The 19,964-nt window shown below is 42.8% G+C and overlaps 2 protein-coding genes across 2 annotated transcripts in view; both read right to left on the bottom strand.

The window, feature by feature from the left end:
• The window catches only part of LOC136950321 (uncharacterized), a 156,738-nt gene that overhangs the window by 10,595 nt on the left and 126,179 nt on the right, over positions 1-19,964 (bottom strand). The gene's annotated exons all lie outside the window — the stretch shown is intronic.
• LOC136950320 (protein HEG homolog 1-like) overlaps positions 1-19,964 on the bottom strand; it is a 108,173-nt gene that overhangs the window by 2,280 nt on the left and 85,929 nt on the right. Inside the window, exons 15-17 of the mRNA XM_067244592.1 lie at positions 774-816; positions 598-635; positions 391-478 (exon numbers count right to left, since the gene is read on the bottom strand). Of these exons, the coding sequence (XP_067100693.1) occupies positions 391-478; positions 598-635; positions 774-816 (169 nt within the window). The remainder of the gene's footprint in view (positions 1-390; positions 479-597; positions 636-773; positions 817-19,964) is intronic.

Here is a 19,964-nt window from a genome sequence, read left to right as displayed (position 1 = left end):
AAGGAGCGAGCATTTGATTGACCCTTGATGGAATAGTTGCCTATGTTGGACCAGCTTCTAGATAACCAGCTTCGATATTAGTTTTGTATTGGCAGACGGCAGACGACATGGTCTACTATTAAGGCTCACTTGCAGAGATGCATGAGTTCCCTGCAAACCTCCATAGAACTGCCTCAGAATTCCTATTAATTATCAAAGTTTTAGTTTTTTCTGTATGTACACAATTCTCTGGTAAGCAAAGAGGTGGATAGCTGTGGAGATTTATTTTATATATGCATAACTGGTGGAAAGCATTGTCATTGTAGGCTGTGCAAAAGATTTAAAAACATTCTAAGGGATGTAGACTGTCTTCATGAATGGGTGTGTGTTTGGTGTGTGTGTGTGACTAACTTGAATGCCATTGTAGACAGAACAATGAGCGTGATGAGCAGCACACCCCCGAGCACAGATCCAACGATCACCAGAGTTAACTGCCATCCTATACAGAGAGAAGGGAGATGCAGGCGCACACACACACAGAACAACCAAGTCAGTTCGTAAAACAACACAAGATCTAAATTAATATGCTGCAAATATGATCGGCTTGGCCATACTTACTCTCGTTGCAATTAAATCCAGAAAGACCAAATGAACATCTGAAACACAGTAATTTTTTTAAGTTCTTTTAGATATATTATAAATGTCAACTTGATGGCCAGATGATCACATTCTAAAGATAAGATCTGTGATGGCAGAAATTACTTATTAATCTAAATAATATCTTAGTTACTCACTTGACACAACCATTATCCTCTGCTTTTTTCCCACTAGGACAAGCTGCAGAAAAATTCAGATGAAGAAATATGGTTGGTGTACCAATGTAAGGACACATACTGATACCATTGGACCAGAGACAAATCTCATGGCCAAATTATTTTCTGTTATGTAAAATAAGACTTTTAGTGAGTAATCTGTCCTATGATCGACGAGCCTAATAATCAGTTTAACTGGAATTCCTAAGTCATAACTGGAATTATGGTGGTGTAAAAGTTCAGCCAGATAAGGTGGCACCAACCCATTTAAAACCTTGAAAGCAAACAATATAATCTTAAAATAAATTCTGAGACTGACAAGAAGCCAGTGGAGAGGCCAAGATTGGTGTGATATGTTCTCGCTTTCTTTTTACAGTTAAAAGACAGGCAGCTCCATTTTGCACTAACTGCAGACAACAAAGAGATGACTTCTACACCCACGTACACAAAATTACAATATCTAGCCGAGAAGTAATAAAAGCATGGAAAGGTCTATTGAAATCTTTGGGAGAGAGATAGGCCTTAACCTTTGCTAAGAGTCTTAACTGAAAGAAGCTAGTTTTGACAACTAAAATAATCTGGCTATAAAAGAGCCATCGAAAATAACACCAAGATTCTAAACAAAAGATCGACAGAGAGAAGCTAAAGAGCCCAGAGAACCAACATGGTCACCCAACAAGTCAACTCGTCCAAACATAACAATCTATATTTTACTTTCATTAAGAGTGAGAAAGTTGTCGTTTTCGTTGTCCTTTAATGGGTCCAACAAAGACTGCACAGAGTCTCTACTTCAGCAGTTTTCATCAGCAAATAGATTTGTACATTGTCAACAAAGCAGTGAAAATAAATATTGTGTTTCTTAAAAAATGTACCACAAGGGCAGCATATTGTACAGTGCAAAGAGGAGGGGGTCCCAAATGGAACCTTGATGAACCCCACACGTGAGAGGGTCAGTACCTTAGATGCCTACACACTTGTTCAAGGCGTGATAGAAGGATCCTATGATCCAGTGTCAAAGGCAACAGTCAGGTCTAAAAGCACCAGAATAGCAGAGGTCCCTGAATCAACAGTTACGAGAAGGTCATTAAAAACTCTTAAAAGCGCTGTTGCTGTACTATGGCATAGTTTAAAACCAGACTGTAACTTTTCCTGGATGCCACGATTATCTACAAATGTTATCATTTGATAAATTATTTAATTTTTCCAAGACTTAAGACTGAAATGGTAGCTTGGAAATAGGAGAGCAAATGAGGATCCAGATGAGCCTTTTTGATAAGAAGCTGCACTATAGCATGCTTAAAGGCAGCTGAACCCACCCTGAAGTAAGACATGTGTTTATCAGAATACGAATACTAGACTCAACCGTATTAAAAATGTATTTCAGAAGACATATTACACTGCTGTTCAACCTCAGGGATCATGTATTGAATTTCTACCCCAAAGCATTTGGCTTTATACAAATATACATTTAACTTAATAGCATTCTTTATTGCAACATTAAAGACTCCACTATGAGAAACTAAACTGTGCTGAAAGATCATTTAAGCATTGTTTTAAAGACCACTAATATAATTAGCATTGGTAATGAGAAAACAATGCTTTTATTTTTTATGATTATTACAGCCTCAAAGTCATAATTCAACATTTACAGATAATTAAATAAATAAATAATTAATCTGTGGACCACTTGTGGCTATGGTTGGGTATCGTTCCAAAATGTTTGATACCGATGCCAAACCGATACCTTTCAATTCGATAAAGAACCTTCACAATACTTTTTTCGATACTGTATATTGTGAAAATCGATCAGGAATTTCAGCAGGTTACTGATATATATGTATAATGTATAAATGATTATACATTGAGCACCATAATTCATTGGACAGATGTTATTTTTGTACTGTACTCTAGCACATTGACATAAAAATTATACAATGACAACAAGGAGAATGAATGTGATTGATTATTTTTGTATACATATTTGATGATCGTAAGTAACCATTGGCACTGCAGTAACTTGAACCTGTCCCTTTTCAGTCAGTTAGCATCTTATGGAGAAAGATAATCATGTCTGCCTTTTCTGGGAGGGGCCCTCCCTGGTGAAAAGTGTTTTCCATTTTTGTTTTTCATGTAATATATTTTTCTAAACAATAACTACTAATTTTAAGCATGACTGTGTTAACTATACACAATAACGTGTTGTGTGTAAATATATACACAAATTCTGTTTTGGGATTTGCTTCATGCTCAACATCTTGGGCGCTAGAAAAATCACCCATCGAGCGCCAACCAACCTGCTGGCGATAGGTGAATGGCTGATTGTTGCTGACAAGATATACCATATTTAGCCAATCAGCATCCTCGAAAATGATGCCTAAAGGGCGCTGAAATAATCGCCCAAAGTAGAGTCTACAGTGATTGTGCAACTGTAGGGCCTACGTTACGTTATTGAAAATGATGACTCAAGACACCGGATTACTGGAGGTGCAGCTGTTGGTGTACAGGGAGAAGAGCAGAGGGGAAAGGACGCAGCCCCGAGGAGATGTGGTGCTGATGGACAGGAAGTCTGTGATCCACCTGCAGGTGGAGTTGGGCACGTTGAGCTGGGAGAGCTTGTCCTGAAGCAGGGCGGGGATGATGGTGTTGAAGGCAGAGCTGAAATCCACAAACAGGATCCTGGCGTAGGATGCTGGGGAGTCCAGGTGCTGTAGGGTGAAGTGGAGGGCCATGGTAACGGCGTCATCCACACGCCTGTTGGCTCTGTAGGCAAACTGCAGTGGGTCCAGGAAAGGGTCTGGGATGGATTTGATGTGTGCCAGCACCAGGCGCTCAAAAGACTTCATTACCACAGAGGTCAGGGCGACGGGTCTGGAGTCATTGAGTCCTGTTGGCCAGCTAGAGTTATTAGAAATGACGGTTGGTCTCCTGCTGTAGGCTAATACCGCACCGTTTTCTTTTTAATGCTCACAATCTTTAATTTAGTGAAATGGTGCGTTCATGATAAAAGTAAGTTGTTTGGTTGTTGTTCTTAGTCCTCTGATTGTTTAACCTTATTTAATTCTGTAAAGTTTATAAATAGTCTATGTAGCGGTGGGACTGTGGAATGTTAGTTTCGTTTTTGACAGTGGTCGGATTTTATTAACATAAGGTTAATAGACCTTATAATATTTGTTTAATTATGATGGCATTGGTAACATTATTTGTTGTATATTCTGTAATACACTGTGTCGGGAGTGTGATGTTAATTGTCTACGTTCTGTGTTGTTTCAACACCACCATTCATGTAGGCTAAGAAACGGAAAACTCCGGTAATTTCCTAGCAATAAATCTAGAGCTACAAAAGAAAGCTGTGTCCAAGAATTGTGCTCTAACTGACTCTCCTGGATACGGTGTTCATTTTAGGACATCCTCAGATCTCAGACTCAAACGAAAAGTCAAGTCTCAGACCAAAAGTCGTCAGACTCAGGCGAAACGGGTTCAGTCTCAGAAAAAACGTTGTCATTCTCAGACAAAATGGCATAAAACCAGACGGCATCAGAAAAACCTTTGTCATTCTCAGACAAAGCAATCCTGCCTTCCTTTGATTGTCACCAGACAAGGGCAGCAATCCTGCGGTATCAGGCTGGAGCAGGGGCTTTTCACAGGCACCATATTTTTCGGAAAACAAGCTTCATTTTCCATTAGCCACACCCCACCAGAATGGGAGCTTTGTGTTTGTAATTCGGAGTACAGGCCACACTGGAATATAGGCCGCACTTTAAACGGGAACAACGATACCGTAGCGCCGGCTTGCGTTGAGCGGAACAATGCTCACGACTGTTTATTTAATCAGAGAACACATTCCCAATGGACAGCTTGGATAGCCATCTAACTAGACAAAATTCCCAATCATGGTGAACACTCAAATTATCTAAACTACAGACCTTAGCATTACACATATCAAAACAGAACGAACACAACAATAGAACTCTGAACAATGCTTATCTAACTAAGCTAATGCCCTTAACTTCGTAGGTTTTCAGCTTGCCGCGGGGCATTCTGGGTACCAAGAGCATTACCGCTACAATACCAAGCAATGCACGAGTATAGGCGATGTCGGTTGTATGTCCAGAAATAAAGCCAATTCTTTAGTGGCAAAATCCATTGTTATGTCTACAAAATTATTTCGTATATAGTATAAGTTTATCTAGCTTGCAAATCCTAAGTGTTACCAGCCGAGTCTTTTCCCTTTTTTGGAGGGAGCCTCGTAGGTTACTTGTGTGCGTGACGTGGGTTTGTTTGACAGTTGTGTAAGGCTGGGTGTCAAACCTGCCCCCACTTCTCATATGCTAAAGTCTGAAGTTTCTGGACGGTCTCACACCCCATTCAAGATGTGGTCTGATTGGTTGTTCTTGTGAATAAAGGGAATTGTAATGCATTGTTCTGTGGATTCTTCATCTCCTGAGACCTTTCTCCTCAGTTCTCCCTTGTCCTACTGTCCCACTCTTGCTTTCTCTCTGATTTAAAATTATCATGGTAGAGTAGGTAAGATTTAAAGCCTTCATTTTGTAACATGTTTGCCTTGTAATTGATTTCATTCATTTGCAATGTTATTAAATGCGTATTTCATTTTGACCGTACTTTGACCATTCTTGCTCTGATTTAACCCATAGAGTCAAATAACTATAATTCTATTTGTATTGGCATTATTTGGTTCATACTAATACACTGTTCAGTTTCCCATCTTCCTTTAAACCATAGGGGAATTCGTTTAGGTTGTTTGGCCAATATTGAACCCCCTACAGTTGTCTTAGCAACTTGGCCCGGGGAATGTGTGACACAAGTAGACACAGTTTTTTTCCCTGTCGATGTATGACTTTACTATTTGGGTTACTGTACACAGTACATCGTCCAAGTTAACGTTTAGCAACTTACTGTTACAAGTAATACTAGAGAGGGTACAATTTCTGGGGAAATTGTAGGGTGTGCTTGCTTGCGTCGGTTGCACAGGGGTCCGTTTTTGAATGACATTTTTACAACTGATATTTCTGTATATTTTATATAAAAATGCATACTTATTATTTATAAACATGACATAGATTTAAAAGCATTTTTTTTTTGCTGCTCATTTACAACTGAAAATACGAGTGAAGTGTAGAATGAAATAGATGTCTTCTCATTTCCCCTGCAAGAGGCAGCCTCATCGTTGAAACAAAACGAATAAATTGGGCAGACCGGTGTAAAAATTGACCTAATCTCTATGACTTAAACGTCATTTTAAGTTTTTCCCTTCTCATGATATTTTCAGGCATTTAGCCTACTCATTGCATTCATTCATTAATAAAGAACCCCCTTTGAAGATTATTCTACGACGTTACCCGGCAGTAGAAGATGGAATCGCGATTCAAACAGTACCATCTGCTAACTGAAAATATGCCCCCCAAAACGTAAATAAGCTTGACATTTATTTAGTGGAAAATCGCTCATTCATAAAAAGCTCAGTGGTAGCGATCATTGTCAGTAACAACGCAAAATGCGATATAGCCCTGTGTGGAGAAGCTGCCCCGGTACTATTAATAATTTATTAGTAAATTGTACTACTACGGTACAGTACTAGACTACTACTGTGTTCGTCTTGGTAGCGATTGCGTTGGTTGAATTGGATTTAACGTTCCGTTGTACGGTTTAAGCTGAAATTAATTATTTTCATGAACAGATTGACAACGTTTAGGCTGTGGCAATGAAGTTCAGGTTAGTAGTTAGATAGACTTTTGATTTAAGTAAGGGGAGTACCGAACATGTTCTGTCGCCGTTTGACTTCCTAAACAGCTGTTTAGTGTAGATGTTTTTGTACAGTAGTGTGTCTCGCGTAAGCTACAGCGTTGCAGTGAGCTACACTGGTTTGAAACCACAGGTAATGGTAATTTCACCAACAAATCGTTTTCTAATGTCAGAATAAATCCTACAACGAAAATGTATATGTGAGGAATGTTTATTTTAACGATTGAAAACAGATAACGCTACATCATAGACCACTGTAGTATGTGTTGCCCGGGCAACACAGGCTAATGTCATATTGCTAATACTTCAGTGAAATAGTAGACTACTGTTTCCGAAAGTAGATGTACTTCCTTAATAATATCAGCTTATATTGTACATTACACATCACAATTGTGTGTCATATCACAAAGTAAAATGAGTAAATAGTTATCACCCTGGCCTCTTTTCTTGTGGCGTTTCTGCAGCTGCCTTGCAGTAAAGCTATAGTTAGCCTAGCTATCCCCCAAGTTAACAGATGCTAAACGAATGTTCTGGCAAAGGTAGTCACGCGTGTTTTCGTGACGTTAGTGACGCAGTGACGTTAGTAACGTCAGTGACTGTGGCTAGCAAATTAGCCACCGTTAGCTTCACTTTTCGCCACAAAAACTTAACTTAAGCTTAAACCATGCAACGGAACGTAAATTCCAATAGAAGCAACTCAATCGCTACCAAGACGAAACTTTTGACACCTACGTTGTCTATGTAGGCCAAATATTGACTGAGTTTTAGGGGGGCAAAAAGAAATAAAAATAATAATATATATGTGAGAGAACAAAGGTTGTGCTCTCGCCAAAGGCTTGAGCACACCCAATTATTAACTAAGAAAGGCTGGTTCGCATAAAAGGCTACTTTGGAGTCCTTCACTGTTTCTCCGGTGCACTGTGGATTTGTCCCGGCTGCAAATTTACCAGCAGAGCTTGCGATAGCTCGCCCCGGGGGGGGGGGGGGGGGTGCTACCAAATCTCATGCCAAGGTTTTTGGAAAAGTTGGCAGCCCTGTACCAGCAACGAGCCAGGCTAGCAAGGGAAGCTAGCCTTTTCACCCTGAGGTTTCCCTACCACGGTACGGAGCCACGAGTCGGGAAGGTAACTTGAGGATAGCCTACCGAAGTTGAATGTCGTTTGCGATGCTAGCTAATGTTAGCTTGCTAGCTGTACATAACATTTCACTGGGTCTTGCAGCTGTTTAATTTACTTAAATTATTATGAAAAGTTATGTTCTATTAGCCATTTGCTTACTTTAGCAAGTCACTGTATTTCCAAGCCCTGATAGTGTAACTGAGACGACACAGTTTCTTCTTTCAAGTAATAAGCCCCAAGTGTTGAGCATTAAATTAGCTGCACGGTCTGTAGAGATCTTGGGATGAAGCCACTTTTTTGTTCTAAAACCGGGCTATAAGCCGTACAGCCACAAGAAAACTGTAAAATCGGGGTAGAAGCCGCGGCTTTATTTCCGAAAAAAAAACGTAATGTGACATCACTCACCAACAAGACGGATGAGCTTGTGACATTGATAAAGTACCAGGTGGTCAGTTTGTTGTCTTCGAAGACATGGCTTAACAGGAACATACCGGATTGTTTGGTTGAGCTAGCCAACTTCACACTAGCGCTAGTGCTACTGCTGTGGCTTTGTACGTAAATGTTATGCCAGTAATCATCTACGTTACATATCAAACATGGACCAATTAAAATCGAGATATTACTGGACATTTGCGCAGCTAATGTCATTACACCAGCTACATTTTAAGCGTAATCCCTGTGAAATTTAAAGTCACAATGACAGCAGCGGTGTCCTCCGATATCACAGAGTTGAGGAATTTCTCCAAGCTTGATTTCATTTCGAAAAAGGAGTTAATAGAAAGAGGGAGGTCTACGCCAGATTAAACGGACTACTGCAGCAAAAGGGACAACAAATTGTCATATTGTTTCAAACAGACTGGTATGGAATAAAAGATTGTCTATGTGGCTATGCTTACAGTCAGCGGCTGTACTGCAATCCCTGCCTGATTTTTCAATGAGTCAGACTTTTTGGACTTCAACGGGATACTGTGATTTGAACAACCTGCCCGCAGCTTTAACCAAGCATGAAAAGTAGCCAGCTCACATCCAGTGTCAAATAACGCTGAAAACCTTCGGTAAATCTCGGATTGACCATGCACTTGACGAGCAAAGGAGGCTGAATATAACCTACCACAATGAAAAGGTAAAGGAAAACCGAGAGGTATTGAAGGATCTGATAAATGCGACCTGCTTCCTTGCAAAGCAAGAGCTTGCTTTTCGTGGCAAAGATGAAAACGCTAGCTGTAGCAATAGGGGCAATTACATCGAGTTGCTGAGAAAGACGAGAGGTTGGCTAGACATCTACGTACATCTACTGTATTTTCTGGAACATCTAACAGAATACAAAATGATCTGGTGGACTCAGTGGCAGATACGCTCCTCACTGACATTAGGAGTGCATTATTTGCATTCCTACATTTGTTTTTTGGTTTCGCTTTTTGGGAGAAGGGGCGGTTCGTGTTGTTGGATTGTAGTTTGTTGCACGCGAGGAGCAATTTTCTTCTGTGTCAAATCGGGACAGGGACAACCAGGAGGCAGCCATCAAGGCTGTGCTCCCCAAAGACCACCAGCCTCTCACACTCTCCCCCACCAACGTGTGTGCTGAGCAGGACTAATGCACGCAAGGCTACCAGCTCTGATGGCATCTCCTGATGCATGCTCAGGGCCTGTACTGGGCAGCTGACCAAGGTCTTGACCTACATCTTCAACATGTCACTGGCCCAAGCAGCTGTCCCCACGTGTTTTAAAACCACCTTTATCGTGCCAGTGCCAAAACACTCCAAGGCAGCGAGCCATAATGCATTCACCCCCACCATCATGGAGTGCTTCGAGACGCTGGTCCTGGCTCACCTCAAAACCTGTTAGCCATCCACACTGTACCCCCTCCAATTCGCCTACCGCCAGAATAGGAGTACGGAGGACGCCATCTCCATGGCACTACACTCCGCCCTTTCCCACCTGGACAACAACAACACCTACGTGAGACTGCTGTTCATTGACTTCAGTTCAGCACTTAACACCATCATCCCCTCCAAACTGATCACCAAACTCAGGGAGTCAGTTGGCTGAGCGGTGAGGGAGTCGGGCTAGTAATCCGAAGGTTGCCAGTTCGATTCCCGGTCATGCCAACTGACGTTGTGTCCTTGGGCAAGGCACTTCACCCAACTTGCCTCGGGGGAATGTCCCTGTACTTACTGTAAGTCGCTCTGGATAAGAGCGTCTGCTAAATGACTAAATGTAAATGTAAACTCAGGGCATCAACTCTTCCTCAGCAACTTGATACTGGACTTCCTAACCAACAGACCCCAGTTTGTCAGGTTAGAGAACCACACCTCCTCATCCTGAACACCGGTGTCCCACAGGGCTGTGTGCTGAGCCCTGTCCTCTACTCCCTTTTCACCTACTAGGACTGCACACTTGTACATGGTTCTACTACCATTGTTAAGTTTAGAGAAAGGGAGAAAAGGATCTGTTAACAGAGTGTATGGTTTTACAGATACAGACCAGGGTTGAACCAAACAAGAAAATGTATACGTTACTTTTAAGATGCATGTTTAAAGTTGTTTTCTCTTTTGAACAGAGATCTTATTGGGATTTTTTTTTGAATTGTAACTGTATTAAGTGTTGTTTTAAGTTTTTCTTAAAACCAAGCACAGTAGGTGTGCGGTCATAATGTATTAGGGTCAAAGGCTTTATGCGAGAGACCGACTTTTAAGGGTAAAGTGGTTTTTAAACAAGTTAGGGATACTTTGACAATGTAAAGGGACAGTTAGGTTTTTACTGACAAACTTGGCATTAAATGATCAGCGAAGGACATAATCAAATACTGAGGGAAAGATAGACTGGCAGTTTATTGATTAATTTGTCTCTCTTAAGCACGAATTGTGGTTATTTTGTTACTCATGACGTAACGGAGTTGTGCAAATGATTGTAGGCGCGCTCCCAAGTTGAGTTTTTTGTATGCGCGTCCCATGATCGAGAGCCCAGAAGGCGAGGATAGTTTGGCTTGAAAAGGCCATATTTGTAGTTCACTAGCGAATTATATTGTTGTTCTTTTATTCTTCAATAGTGCTATGTGACAGATTTACAGTGCTATGTGATTTTGTGACTGTTCTAAAGTGCTGTGTGATTCTTGCTGCAGTAAATCAATAGAGTTGGCTTCATACCGTTATTAGATTTTGTTACAGATAGCCTACATTGTAATTCAGTATGGGTAATTTAGCTTCCACTACAAGAACGATAGAGACGTTGTTACCTGAGAACAGTCCAGCCCGATATATGTTTGATTTACATGGAATTCAAGCAGTGTCAAGCATTGAGAAATGGCATGCGTGGACTAATCATGACCTGACACATTGTTTTCCGTTGGAGGGAACATTTGACGTAAAAATATTGGAGAGTTTAAAAGCGGTTTTGAAAGACAAGGAAACAAGTCGGAGGTGTAAACAATTTGTCAGCTGGCCAATGTTTAGGATATAGTATTATAACTGAAGCTACGAGACAACGTGGCATTGGCTATCTTGAGAAAATACGGTCAGATAAAGCTCAAACGGATTCTGATAGAGAAGCTAGGAATGAACTAGAGCGTCTTGAGAGACAGAGGGTCCGGGAGTCATTGTTAAAACGTGATCAGACTGAACAATTTCAAAGAGTGAGGGAACTCGAGACATTGCTTGAACATGCTAACATGAAGTTGCTTGAACAGATTAACAGTGCCAAAACAAATTGTGAGGAGTCAGTAGTTGTGAAACAGGCTGAAGGTAGCGCTAAGTCTCAAGGGAAACTACTACTTAAGATTTGTAGCCTATTTACCGACGATGAAGATGATGTTGTTGCTATGGCTGTGGCTATGCAGAGGAGACCCAGAGACAGGGAAAATGCATTGTTAGGTGAAGCAGCGGGCCAGGTGCAGCTAGCACAGAAACTACCAGAGAAGGTTGAAGAGTTACTTGCTGTTACAAGCACCACTGCAGATGTGATGGATCCGGTAGACGCAGAAGTACAGAAGAAACTTACTGCTAATGAAATTGAGACAGTTGAGCAAAGACCCACAGCGACACACAGAGAGGGTAATCTCTAGAGGTCGGGGTTTGCGATCAGCTCGGGGTTCATGTCAATCAAGCAAAGAAAGAAAGCCCCATACACATCAAACACGAAAGGTGTGTAACACAGACCAGTTGGACCCACCAGTGCCCATGTACCCTATGCAAGCGTATCCAGGTCCTGATGCATTACAGCCTATATACCTTTATCGCCCGTGGTCAGTGACTGAGCTGCGGGAGCTAGGAAAGGGTTTCCCTGACATAAGAGAAGACCCAGCAAAAGTTGTAAGAGAGCTGCAAATAACTATCAATGCACACAGACCTACTTTTCTAGATTTGAATCAATTGTTAGAGGTAGCACTCCAGCCTGGAGTGTTGAGAAAACTAAAAGCATTGATTCCTGATGAGGATGACGCAGCACAAGTCTGGCCTGCACCAAACGCTGAACTCAAAAATGGAACATATGAAGCACTTAAACGCCGTTTCATAGCTGTGATACCAAAAATGGGAGTTGGTATGCTGGACTGGAACTAAGTGTATGATTGCAAACAGAGAAAAGATGAAGAACCTACCTACAGATTACCTGGAAAGGCTAGGATATTTGACAAACATTCTGGGTTTACAGCGGCTGCTTCCCCTGTGCCACTTTGTCATGTGTGGATTGCTCCCTGAACACTAGGTAAAAGTCAAGAAACAGGTTCTGCATTGGGAGAACAAAACTGTTGATATTATTATGGATTATGCAAAGCATAATTTTACATTAATGCAGACAAATGCAGGAAAGAAAGTTGAGAAACTAATGGCTTTGCAAATAAGCTCTTTAGAACAACAGGAAAAAGGATTCAAGGGGAGGGGCTGAGGTAGAGGTAAAGGAAGAGGGAGAAACTCGAGGGGGGGAGACAGACAGATGACGTGGATTGGGATGTTTGTCGACGCTGCAGGAAGAAAGGTCACTGGGAGAACGAGTGCCCTCAGGCGCAAGTGCAGTTTGGTAATAACCCCCAGCATTCGTATGGGAACCTGTCCCCCTCTAACCAACAATATCGCCCTGAGTACAATGGTTTCTCACAGTCCCAGAATCAGCGCCCCCAACAGAGACAGCTGGCTTGGTCTGATACTGAGCCGTTTGAGCCGCCTCAAAGTCAGAGACAACAACAACACTAGGGAGGCCTATGACTCGAAACATCAACATGTATGCCGGTAGTTACTGTGTCTAGTGATAATGAACCTATGATTACGTTGAGAGTGGAAGGCAGAGACCTTCCTTTTCTGATAGACACAGGAGCAACTAGATCTGTTATTGCAACACAAAACTATCAAAATTTTCCAAAATCAAGACACACAGTCAATGCAGTGGGAGTAGCTGGGATTCTTGTTCAAACAGTGGTTAGCAAGCCGTTAATAGTTGATATTGGTCCATGGAGTGATGAGTAGGGATGAGTATTGATAAGGAATTGGAATTGTTAAAATGTTATCAATTCCTGCTTATAGATTCAATTCCTTATCGATTCTCTTATCGATTCTTATTGGGCAAGGGGAGGAAAAAAGAGCACAAACGGATTTATTTACATTAATTTTCTTTTATATTATTTTCTATAATGCTGCACACCATATACAGTATGTATACATACACATTTACATTTTTCCGTTGCTCTTCTCCATTTCTATTAGCTACGCTAGCTTAGCTATAGAATCTTCGATTTTCAGCCAAGGTCAAATCATATAATATGACAGTGTCAAACATCGACCATTCTGTTAAACAAGTTAAGTTTAATAATGGATTAATAATGGATTAAAAATCGATATGCTCAGTTTAATAATGGGTTAACACGACAACGCGAACGTTTGCTGATAACACACGTCCTCCGATAATTAACGTGAAGTGATCAATAATGGGAGACGAATGCCGGAGCTAAAATGTATGCTTTAAACGACAGGACAGAAGATAACTTAATCGACTATACACAATAAAGGCAAATTGCTTCACACAGTGACAAGTGGTCACTCCTCAAAACACTTTTGAGGAGTTTAGCTCTACCTTGGATAGTTAGAGATGAAGCGTTAGTTGCGCTGCTGCATGCATCGAACACATGACATTCCAGTATCTTCATTCCATGCTGTGTGTTCAATGGCTTCTTCATATTTGTTGTATTTCCTCCCTTCGACGAAATAGACTTTTAACACGCGTTACAAGTGGTGTTGTTGTCATTTTGTTGTGTGAAATACAACCAAACTTTAGAATGCTTCTGTCTCTTTGCCATGTTTTCTGCAGTCTGAATAAACTATAAAAGTTTGTGCATGCGCAACGGCACAGAGAACCGTTAGCAGAATCGTTAAAGAATTTGGTAACTGGGAACCGGTTCTACACAAGAACCGGTTCTCGATACCCATCCCTAGTGATGAGCATGCGTTCCTTTTAACTACAGGGTGTGAAGTAAATCTGTTGGGAAGGGATTTGTTGCGCAAACTGAATTGTGACATTAAATGTACTACTGATGGAGTGTTCCGACTTTTCCACCACAGATGCGGCCTTGCTAGCAGTTGTGCCCGAGCAGTTATGGTCTGAGCATGCAAATGACGTAGGACGCATTAAGAAAGCTATCCCAGTTGTAATCACTATAGATCCCAGAAAACCTTTGCCGAACAAACCACAGTATCCTATCAGTAAGGAAGCAGAAAAGGGAATTGAGCCAGTAATTGAATCATTGTTAGCACAAGGAATCATTGTACGTTTTAAGTGCAAATGTAATACCCCAATTTACCCTTTGAAGAAGGCCAGTAAAAACACATCCTGGCGTGCCAGTTACGATATTCAGCTGCATTCCAGCCGACACAACTCATTACTCAGTAATCGACTTATGTTGTGCGTTTTTCTCTGTTCCCATTGCAGAAGAGAGCCAGTATCTGTTTGCTTTCACGTTTCGCCAGGTCCAGTATAAGTTTGCAGTTCTGCTACAGGGATACACCGAATCACCCACGTTGTTTAGTCAAGCATTACGAGAGGACCTCCAGGATGTCACCTTAGCAGCCGGCTCTACTCTGGTGCAGTATATTGATGACCTATTGATATGTTCTAAGAACCTTGCCTCCTGCCAACAGGACACTATTGCTGTGCTACAGGCACTGGCTGAGAAGGGCCACAAGGCCTCAAAGGCAAAACTGCAGTTATGGTCTGAGGAGGTCAAGTATCTGGGCCATACACTCAGGCCATCCGATTGATACCGAAGCCTAGAACACCAAAACAACTCAAGTCTTTTCTAGGTTCAGCCGGGTATTGTCGTCAGTGGATCCTTGATTATGCTGTGATGGCTAGACCTCTCCTCGATTTAATGAAGGGCCAGACTGATACTCATTTGTTGTGGAACACTGAAGCTGATAAATCATTTGTATCTGTCAAGCAGTCTTTGGCCCAGGCGCCAGCTCTCGGTCTGCCAGACTACACCAAGCCATTCACACTTAACTGCCACGAGGCCAAAGGGTTTGCCCAGGGTGTACTGACCCAGCAGCATGGTAATCTTAAGAGGCCTATGTGAGTTCTTCTTTAGATACTGCGGCAGCAGGTTTCCCCCCATGCTTACGAGCAGTCTTTGCTGCGGCAACATGTGTGGAAGCAACTTCAGATATAGTGCTGGGCCCTTGGCAGTGATGGTTCCTCACGCAGTAAGTACTCTTCTGTTACGCACCAAAACTCAACACCTGTCAGCCACCAGAGCCACAAAGTATGAACTGATTTTGTTGACTCAAAGTAACATTACGATCCATAGATGCTCCCCATTGAATCCAGCTTCATTGTTGCCCACCCCTGATGATGGTGAACCACATGACTGTGAGATGGTTGTCGATAAAGTGCTAACACCCAGACATAATTTGTTTGACAAACCTATGGTTAATGCTGAACTTGTGTTGTACGTAGATGGATCTTCGTCCCGAGCATGGGATGGCTCCCTAAACTCTGGATATGCAGTCTGCACGGAGACTGTGAGACATTCGAATCTGGTAAACTGTCTCCACAATGCACTGCACAGCAGGCAGAGTTGTTTGCTTTGACAAGGGCATGTTGTTTGTCAGAAGGCAAGGTCGTTAATATTTACACTGACTCGAGGTATGGATTTGGAGTTACTCACGATTTTGGTGCCATATGGCGAGAAAGAGGTTTCATTAACTCCTCAGGTGGAGCAATCAAGAATGGAAAGATGATTGATAATTTGTTATCTGCAATACTACTACCGAGAAAGCTAGCTATTGTTAAGTGTGAGGCTCATACTAACAATACAGAGGATGTTTCAAAAGGAAATGCTAAGGTGGTGTAGCAGCAACGGCTGCGGCCAAATCCTCTGATGTGTCCCAGGTCTCAATTTTTTATGTGTCCCAGCAACCGGAAACACACACTCCCTCTCTTCATGATGTGGCGGACTTTCAAGCCGCTGATGATAACACTAAGAGGGATGGTTGGTTATCTGTTGGCTGTGTGAAAGATTCAACTTCAGCAGTGTTCCCTTGGTTGGCTCGCATGGCGCAAGGCTCTGCCCATACGAGCAAGGGGGGTATGGTCTCAATAGTAAATACTGATTGGTTTGCACCTGGTTTTCCACAAAGGCTGAGCAACATTGTGCTCAGTGTTATACCTGCCAGCAGCATAATCCCGAAAAGGGACCAAAAAGAAGAGACGCAGCCCACCCGCCACCAAGTGGTCCTTTTATGCATTTACAAATTGATTTTATTCAGATGAACAAGTGTTGTAATTTTGAGTATGTACTTGTAATTGTTGACATGTTCTCGAAATGGGTAGAAGCCTACCCATGTCGGAAAGCTGATGCTACCACGGTAGCCAAGATTCTCATGAGAGATGTGATCTGTAAATATGGGATCCCCACAAGATAGAGGTTCACATTTCACAGGTCAAATTGTTCAGGAACTTTGTAAAGCTCTCCAGATTAACCAGCATTTCCACTGTCCCTACCACCCACAGTCTGCGGGGGCAGTGGAGAGGCAAAATGGAACTTCGAAAAACAAACTAGCCAAGATATGTGAAGAGACTGGCCTAAAATGGCCTGATGCACTCCCACTAGCTCTTATGGCCATGAGGTCCACTCCCCAGAGGAGGAATGTACTTTCTCCACACAAGATAGTTTTAGGGAGACCAATGAGATTGCCTGTCTCTCCCCCACTATCATTGAAACAGATGGATATCCACCAGATGGATGATACAATGTTAAACTTTTGTTACGCCCTAACTAGAGCAGCAAGGGTCGTGCATTCACAGGTGAAAGCTACCCTGCCTGAACCCGCTGGGGAGCCATGTCATCCCTATCAACCGGGATACTATGTGTACGTGAAAGTGCACAAACGGAGGACTGCCCTCTCACCGAGATGGACCGGTCCATACCTGGTTCTCTTGGTGACTCACACAGCGGTGAAAGTGCAGAGTCATCCGACATGGATCCATGCGACACACTGAAAAACGGCCCCTCCACCGAACAACACGGTGGAGGGTCCCAACGGAGAGCCAGGGGCCGGTGGAGGAGCAGGTGCACCTCCAAATGGTGCCTGCTCCAACTTGCCATTTGTCTCATCCCCACTGGGTTATTCCTCCGGGAGTACACCAATGGGGGTGGAGACCCGTTTGCAGCGGGTGATCCGGGAGCAGGTTCCAGTCCAGCGGCCCGATTTGAGCCAGAACCAGGACCCCGCCATCCAGCACTCCAATCCAGGGGCGCCGAGAAGGAGGTCCCAAAGAGCACCCACCCGAGGGTGTTGAAGACGTCAAAAGGTGAGTCACATGTGGAGAAAGCCAGAGAGGGGCGGCTGTTGCTACCATGCTTCTCTCCCCCATGTGTGATTCATGAAGCAGATGACAGCACCCAGATGGGAAACCAGAGAGAGGAGCCTGGAGAGGGGAAGACACTTTCAGTCTTCCTCCGGCTTCTACATGAAGCAGATGACAGCACCCAGAACGGGGACGAGAGGATACTGAGGCAGAGGCCCTCGGTTGTTTCAAGGAAACCGAGGCTGCTGCCTGAGCTACAACGAGAGATGACATCCACAGATAAACTGATGCACACACCTGACAGACATTTACTGATACCGGACGCACAAGTCCACAGATATCGCAGACATGAGCCACTACCAGAGTCATTATTACATGCTCCCAAAGAAACTGATTTGAACATTGACACCCTCACCTTGTAGTACACATGAAGACTGAATACTTTGCCAACACCTTCCTAAAGGTGAAATGAAAGGTGAAAATGAGAGGAAATGGGTTGTGTTGGGTGTGTGGTATGATTCCCCAACATGCAGGAACCTATCCTTGGATAGCGGTCCCACTCTCTAAGGCAGATATGTGTGAGATCTGGAGGTGGCCGTGCATCGGGTTGAATGTGAAAAATGTTACTGTACACAAGCGACATATTCCTAAAGGAGTTACCTATTCACCCCCATTGTGGTTAGCCTATGCTCCACCTGTTTGGTTGTCTGACTCACAACGGGACAGGGAGGGCATTGGGGAACAGCACGTATAATCATACTGTGTCTACATATGCTTATACAAAGTTGTCCGATTTGCCTGTTGAAGGTGGACCGATAAGTATAACAACAGATCCATTTTGGGTTCCTCATGCAGCTAACAATGGCACCATGTGGGTATGTGGTAAGAGTTGTTATTATTTCCTGCCAGCCAACTGGTCAGGAACATGTTACCTCGGGTTTATTGTAGGAGCCCTCAGACCTGTAGATGGGTTGCCCCTGCACCCCTTGCCCAAAGATTGGTGGCACCGCCACAAGAGAAGTATTATTAATACACATGAAGAAGCTGGGATCATATCACTTGGAGTCAATAGTACACAGCCACTTTTCACATTTTTCAGCTGCCATTCTCCCTGTGTATGGTGTTATCACTGCCTTTAGAGATATTAGGAGCTTAGCAGTAGGGTTGGAGTCCATTGGTAATGAGACAGCCGACGCCTTAACTGCGGTTGCTTCTGAGATGAAGGCCATGAGGCAGGTAGTGCTACAGAACCGTATGGCACTGGATTATCTTTTGTCAGCTCAGGGAGGTACATGTGCTGTGATAGGTCATGACTGTTGTACTTTTATCCCAGATGAATCTGCTGATATTACAAATATTGCTGCGCACATTAAAGAGATCATTTCAGATTTGGGGGAACCTGAAGCTTGGAATTTTGCTGACTGGCTGACCTCCTCTGTTGGGGGTTTCTTTTCGACTATCATTCAAATGGGAATCACTGGATTGGCCATGTTAATCGTTGTTGTGCTTATTGTGGTTTGTGCTTGGAAGATGTGTACTGCCTGCTGTGTACAGTGCTGTCTCTGGACAATGTGGAAGAAATTGGGATTTCCTGTGTGCTTACATTAATCACTAATCAATAGAACTAGTCATTGGATACTAGTTAGTACATTTATCATGTAAGCTTGCTATTAATAACAGTAGATTGTGTCTATGTGTCAGGGTTAATAGATGTTCGTGATCAGGAGAAAGTACTGGGTAAACGTCCTTTGTCATGACTACAAGGAGAGCGCCAACTATGATCTCTCTAGTCTGAGTGGTCATGTGTTGGGAGCTGTGAATCTCTTCCTCTGAGACTGTTGTAACGTCATTACTGCCTGACTGTCACTATCTATGTTTACATTCCTGTGCCCTATAAAAGATGGTCCTCCGGCTTTCGGAGCAGAGAGAGACCTGGTTGAGACCTAAGCTTGGTGTTGTGTTGTCATTTATGGTCAGAAGACTGGTTTTCTCTCCCAATCTGCAGATTGATAAATACGTATTAAAATCCAGAACTCAACTGAACTTAGTCACTCCGTTTATGAAGAGACGGACAAACACTTTCTTCATCAACAACCATCTCTGGAGGAGGGGATCCCTCTCTGAATTGCTCCTCCCAAGGTTTCTTCAATTTTTTCTCCTGTTGGGAGTTTTTCTGGGAGTTTTTCCTTGTCTTCCTTGAGGGTTTAGGTTGGTTGAGGGTCAGTTCTATGGGCGTATGTGAAGCCCTCTGTGACATGCTTGCGTGTAAAAAGGGCTATACAAAGACATTTGATTTGATTTGCTGTGCAGTGGGCTCTCCCATGCAACTTTGAACGAGGAAAATAGAAGGAGCGTTAAGGTCATTTCTGGGAGCCCTATCTAGAGAACTAAACAAAAGCTATTCACTTCATTGACTTTGTACTTTTCACCTGTGATTGGGTACTACCTAATACTTCTTTAAATCCTATAATCATGTATGCTGTGCTGGGTAGTAATAGATAAAGTA

This window comes from Osmerus mordax, chromosome 10, assembly GCF_038355195.1.
Source record: "Osmerus mordax isolate fOsmMor3 chromosome 10, fOsmMor3.pri, whole genome shotgun sequence".
In the NCBI taxonomy this organism is placed as follows: domain Eukaryota; kingdom Metazoa; phylum Chordata; class Actinopteri; order Osmeriformes; family Osmeridae; genus Osmerus; species Osmerus mordax.
The sequence above is the reverse complement of the archived record's forward strand: the minus strand, read 5'-3'. Positions and strand labels throughout refer to the sequence as shown.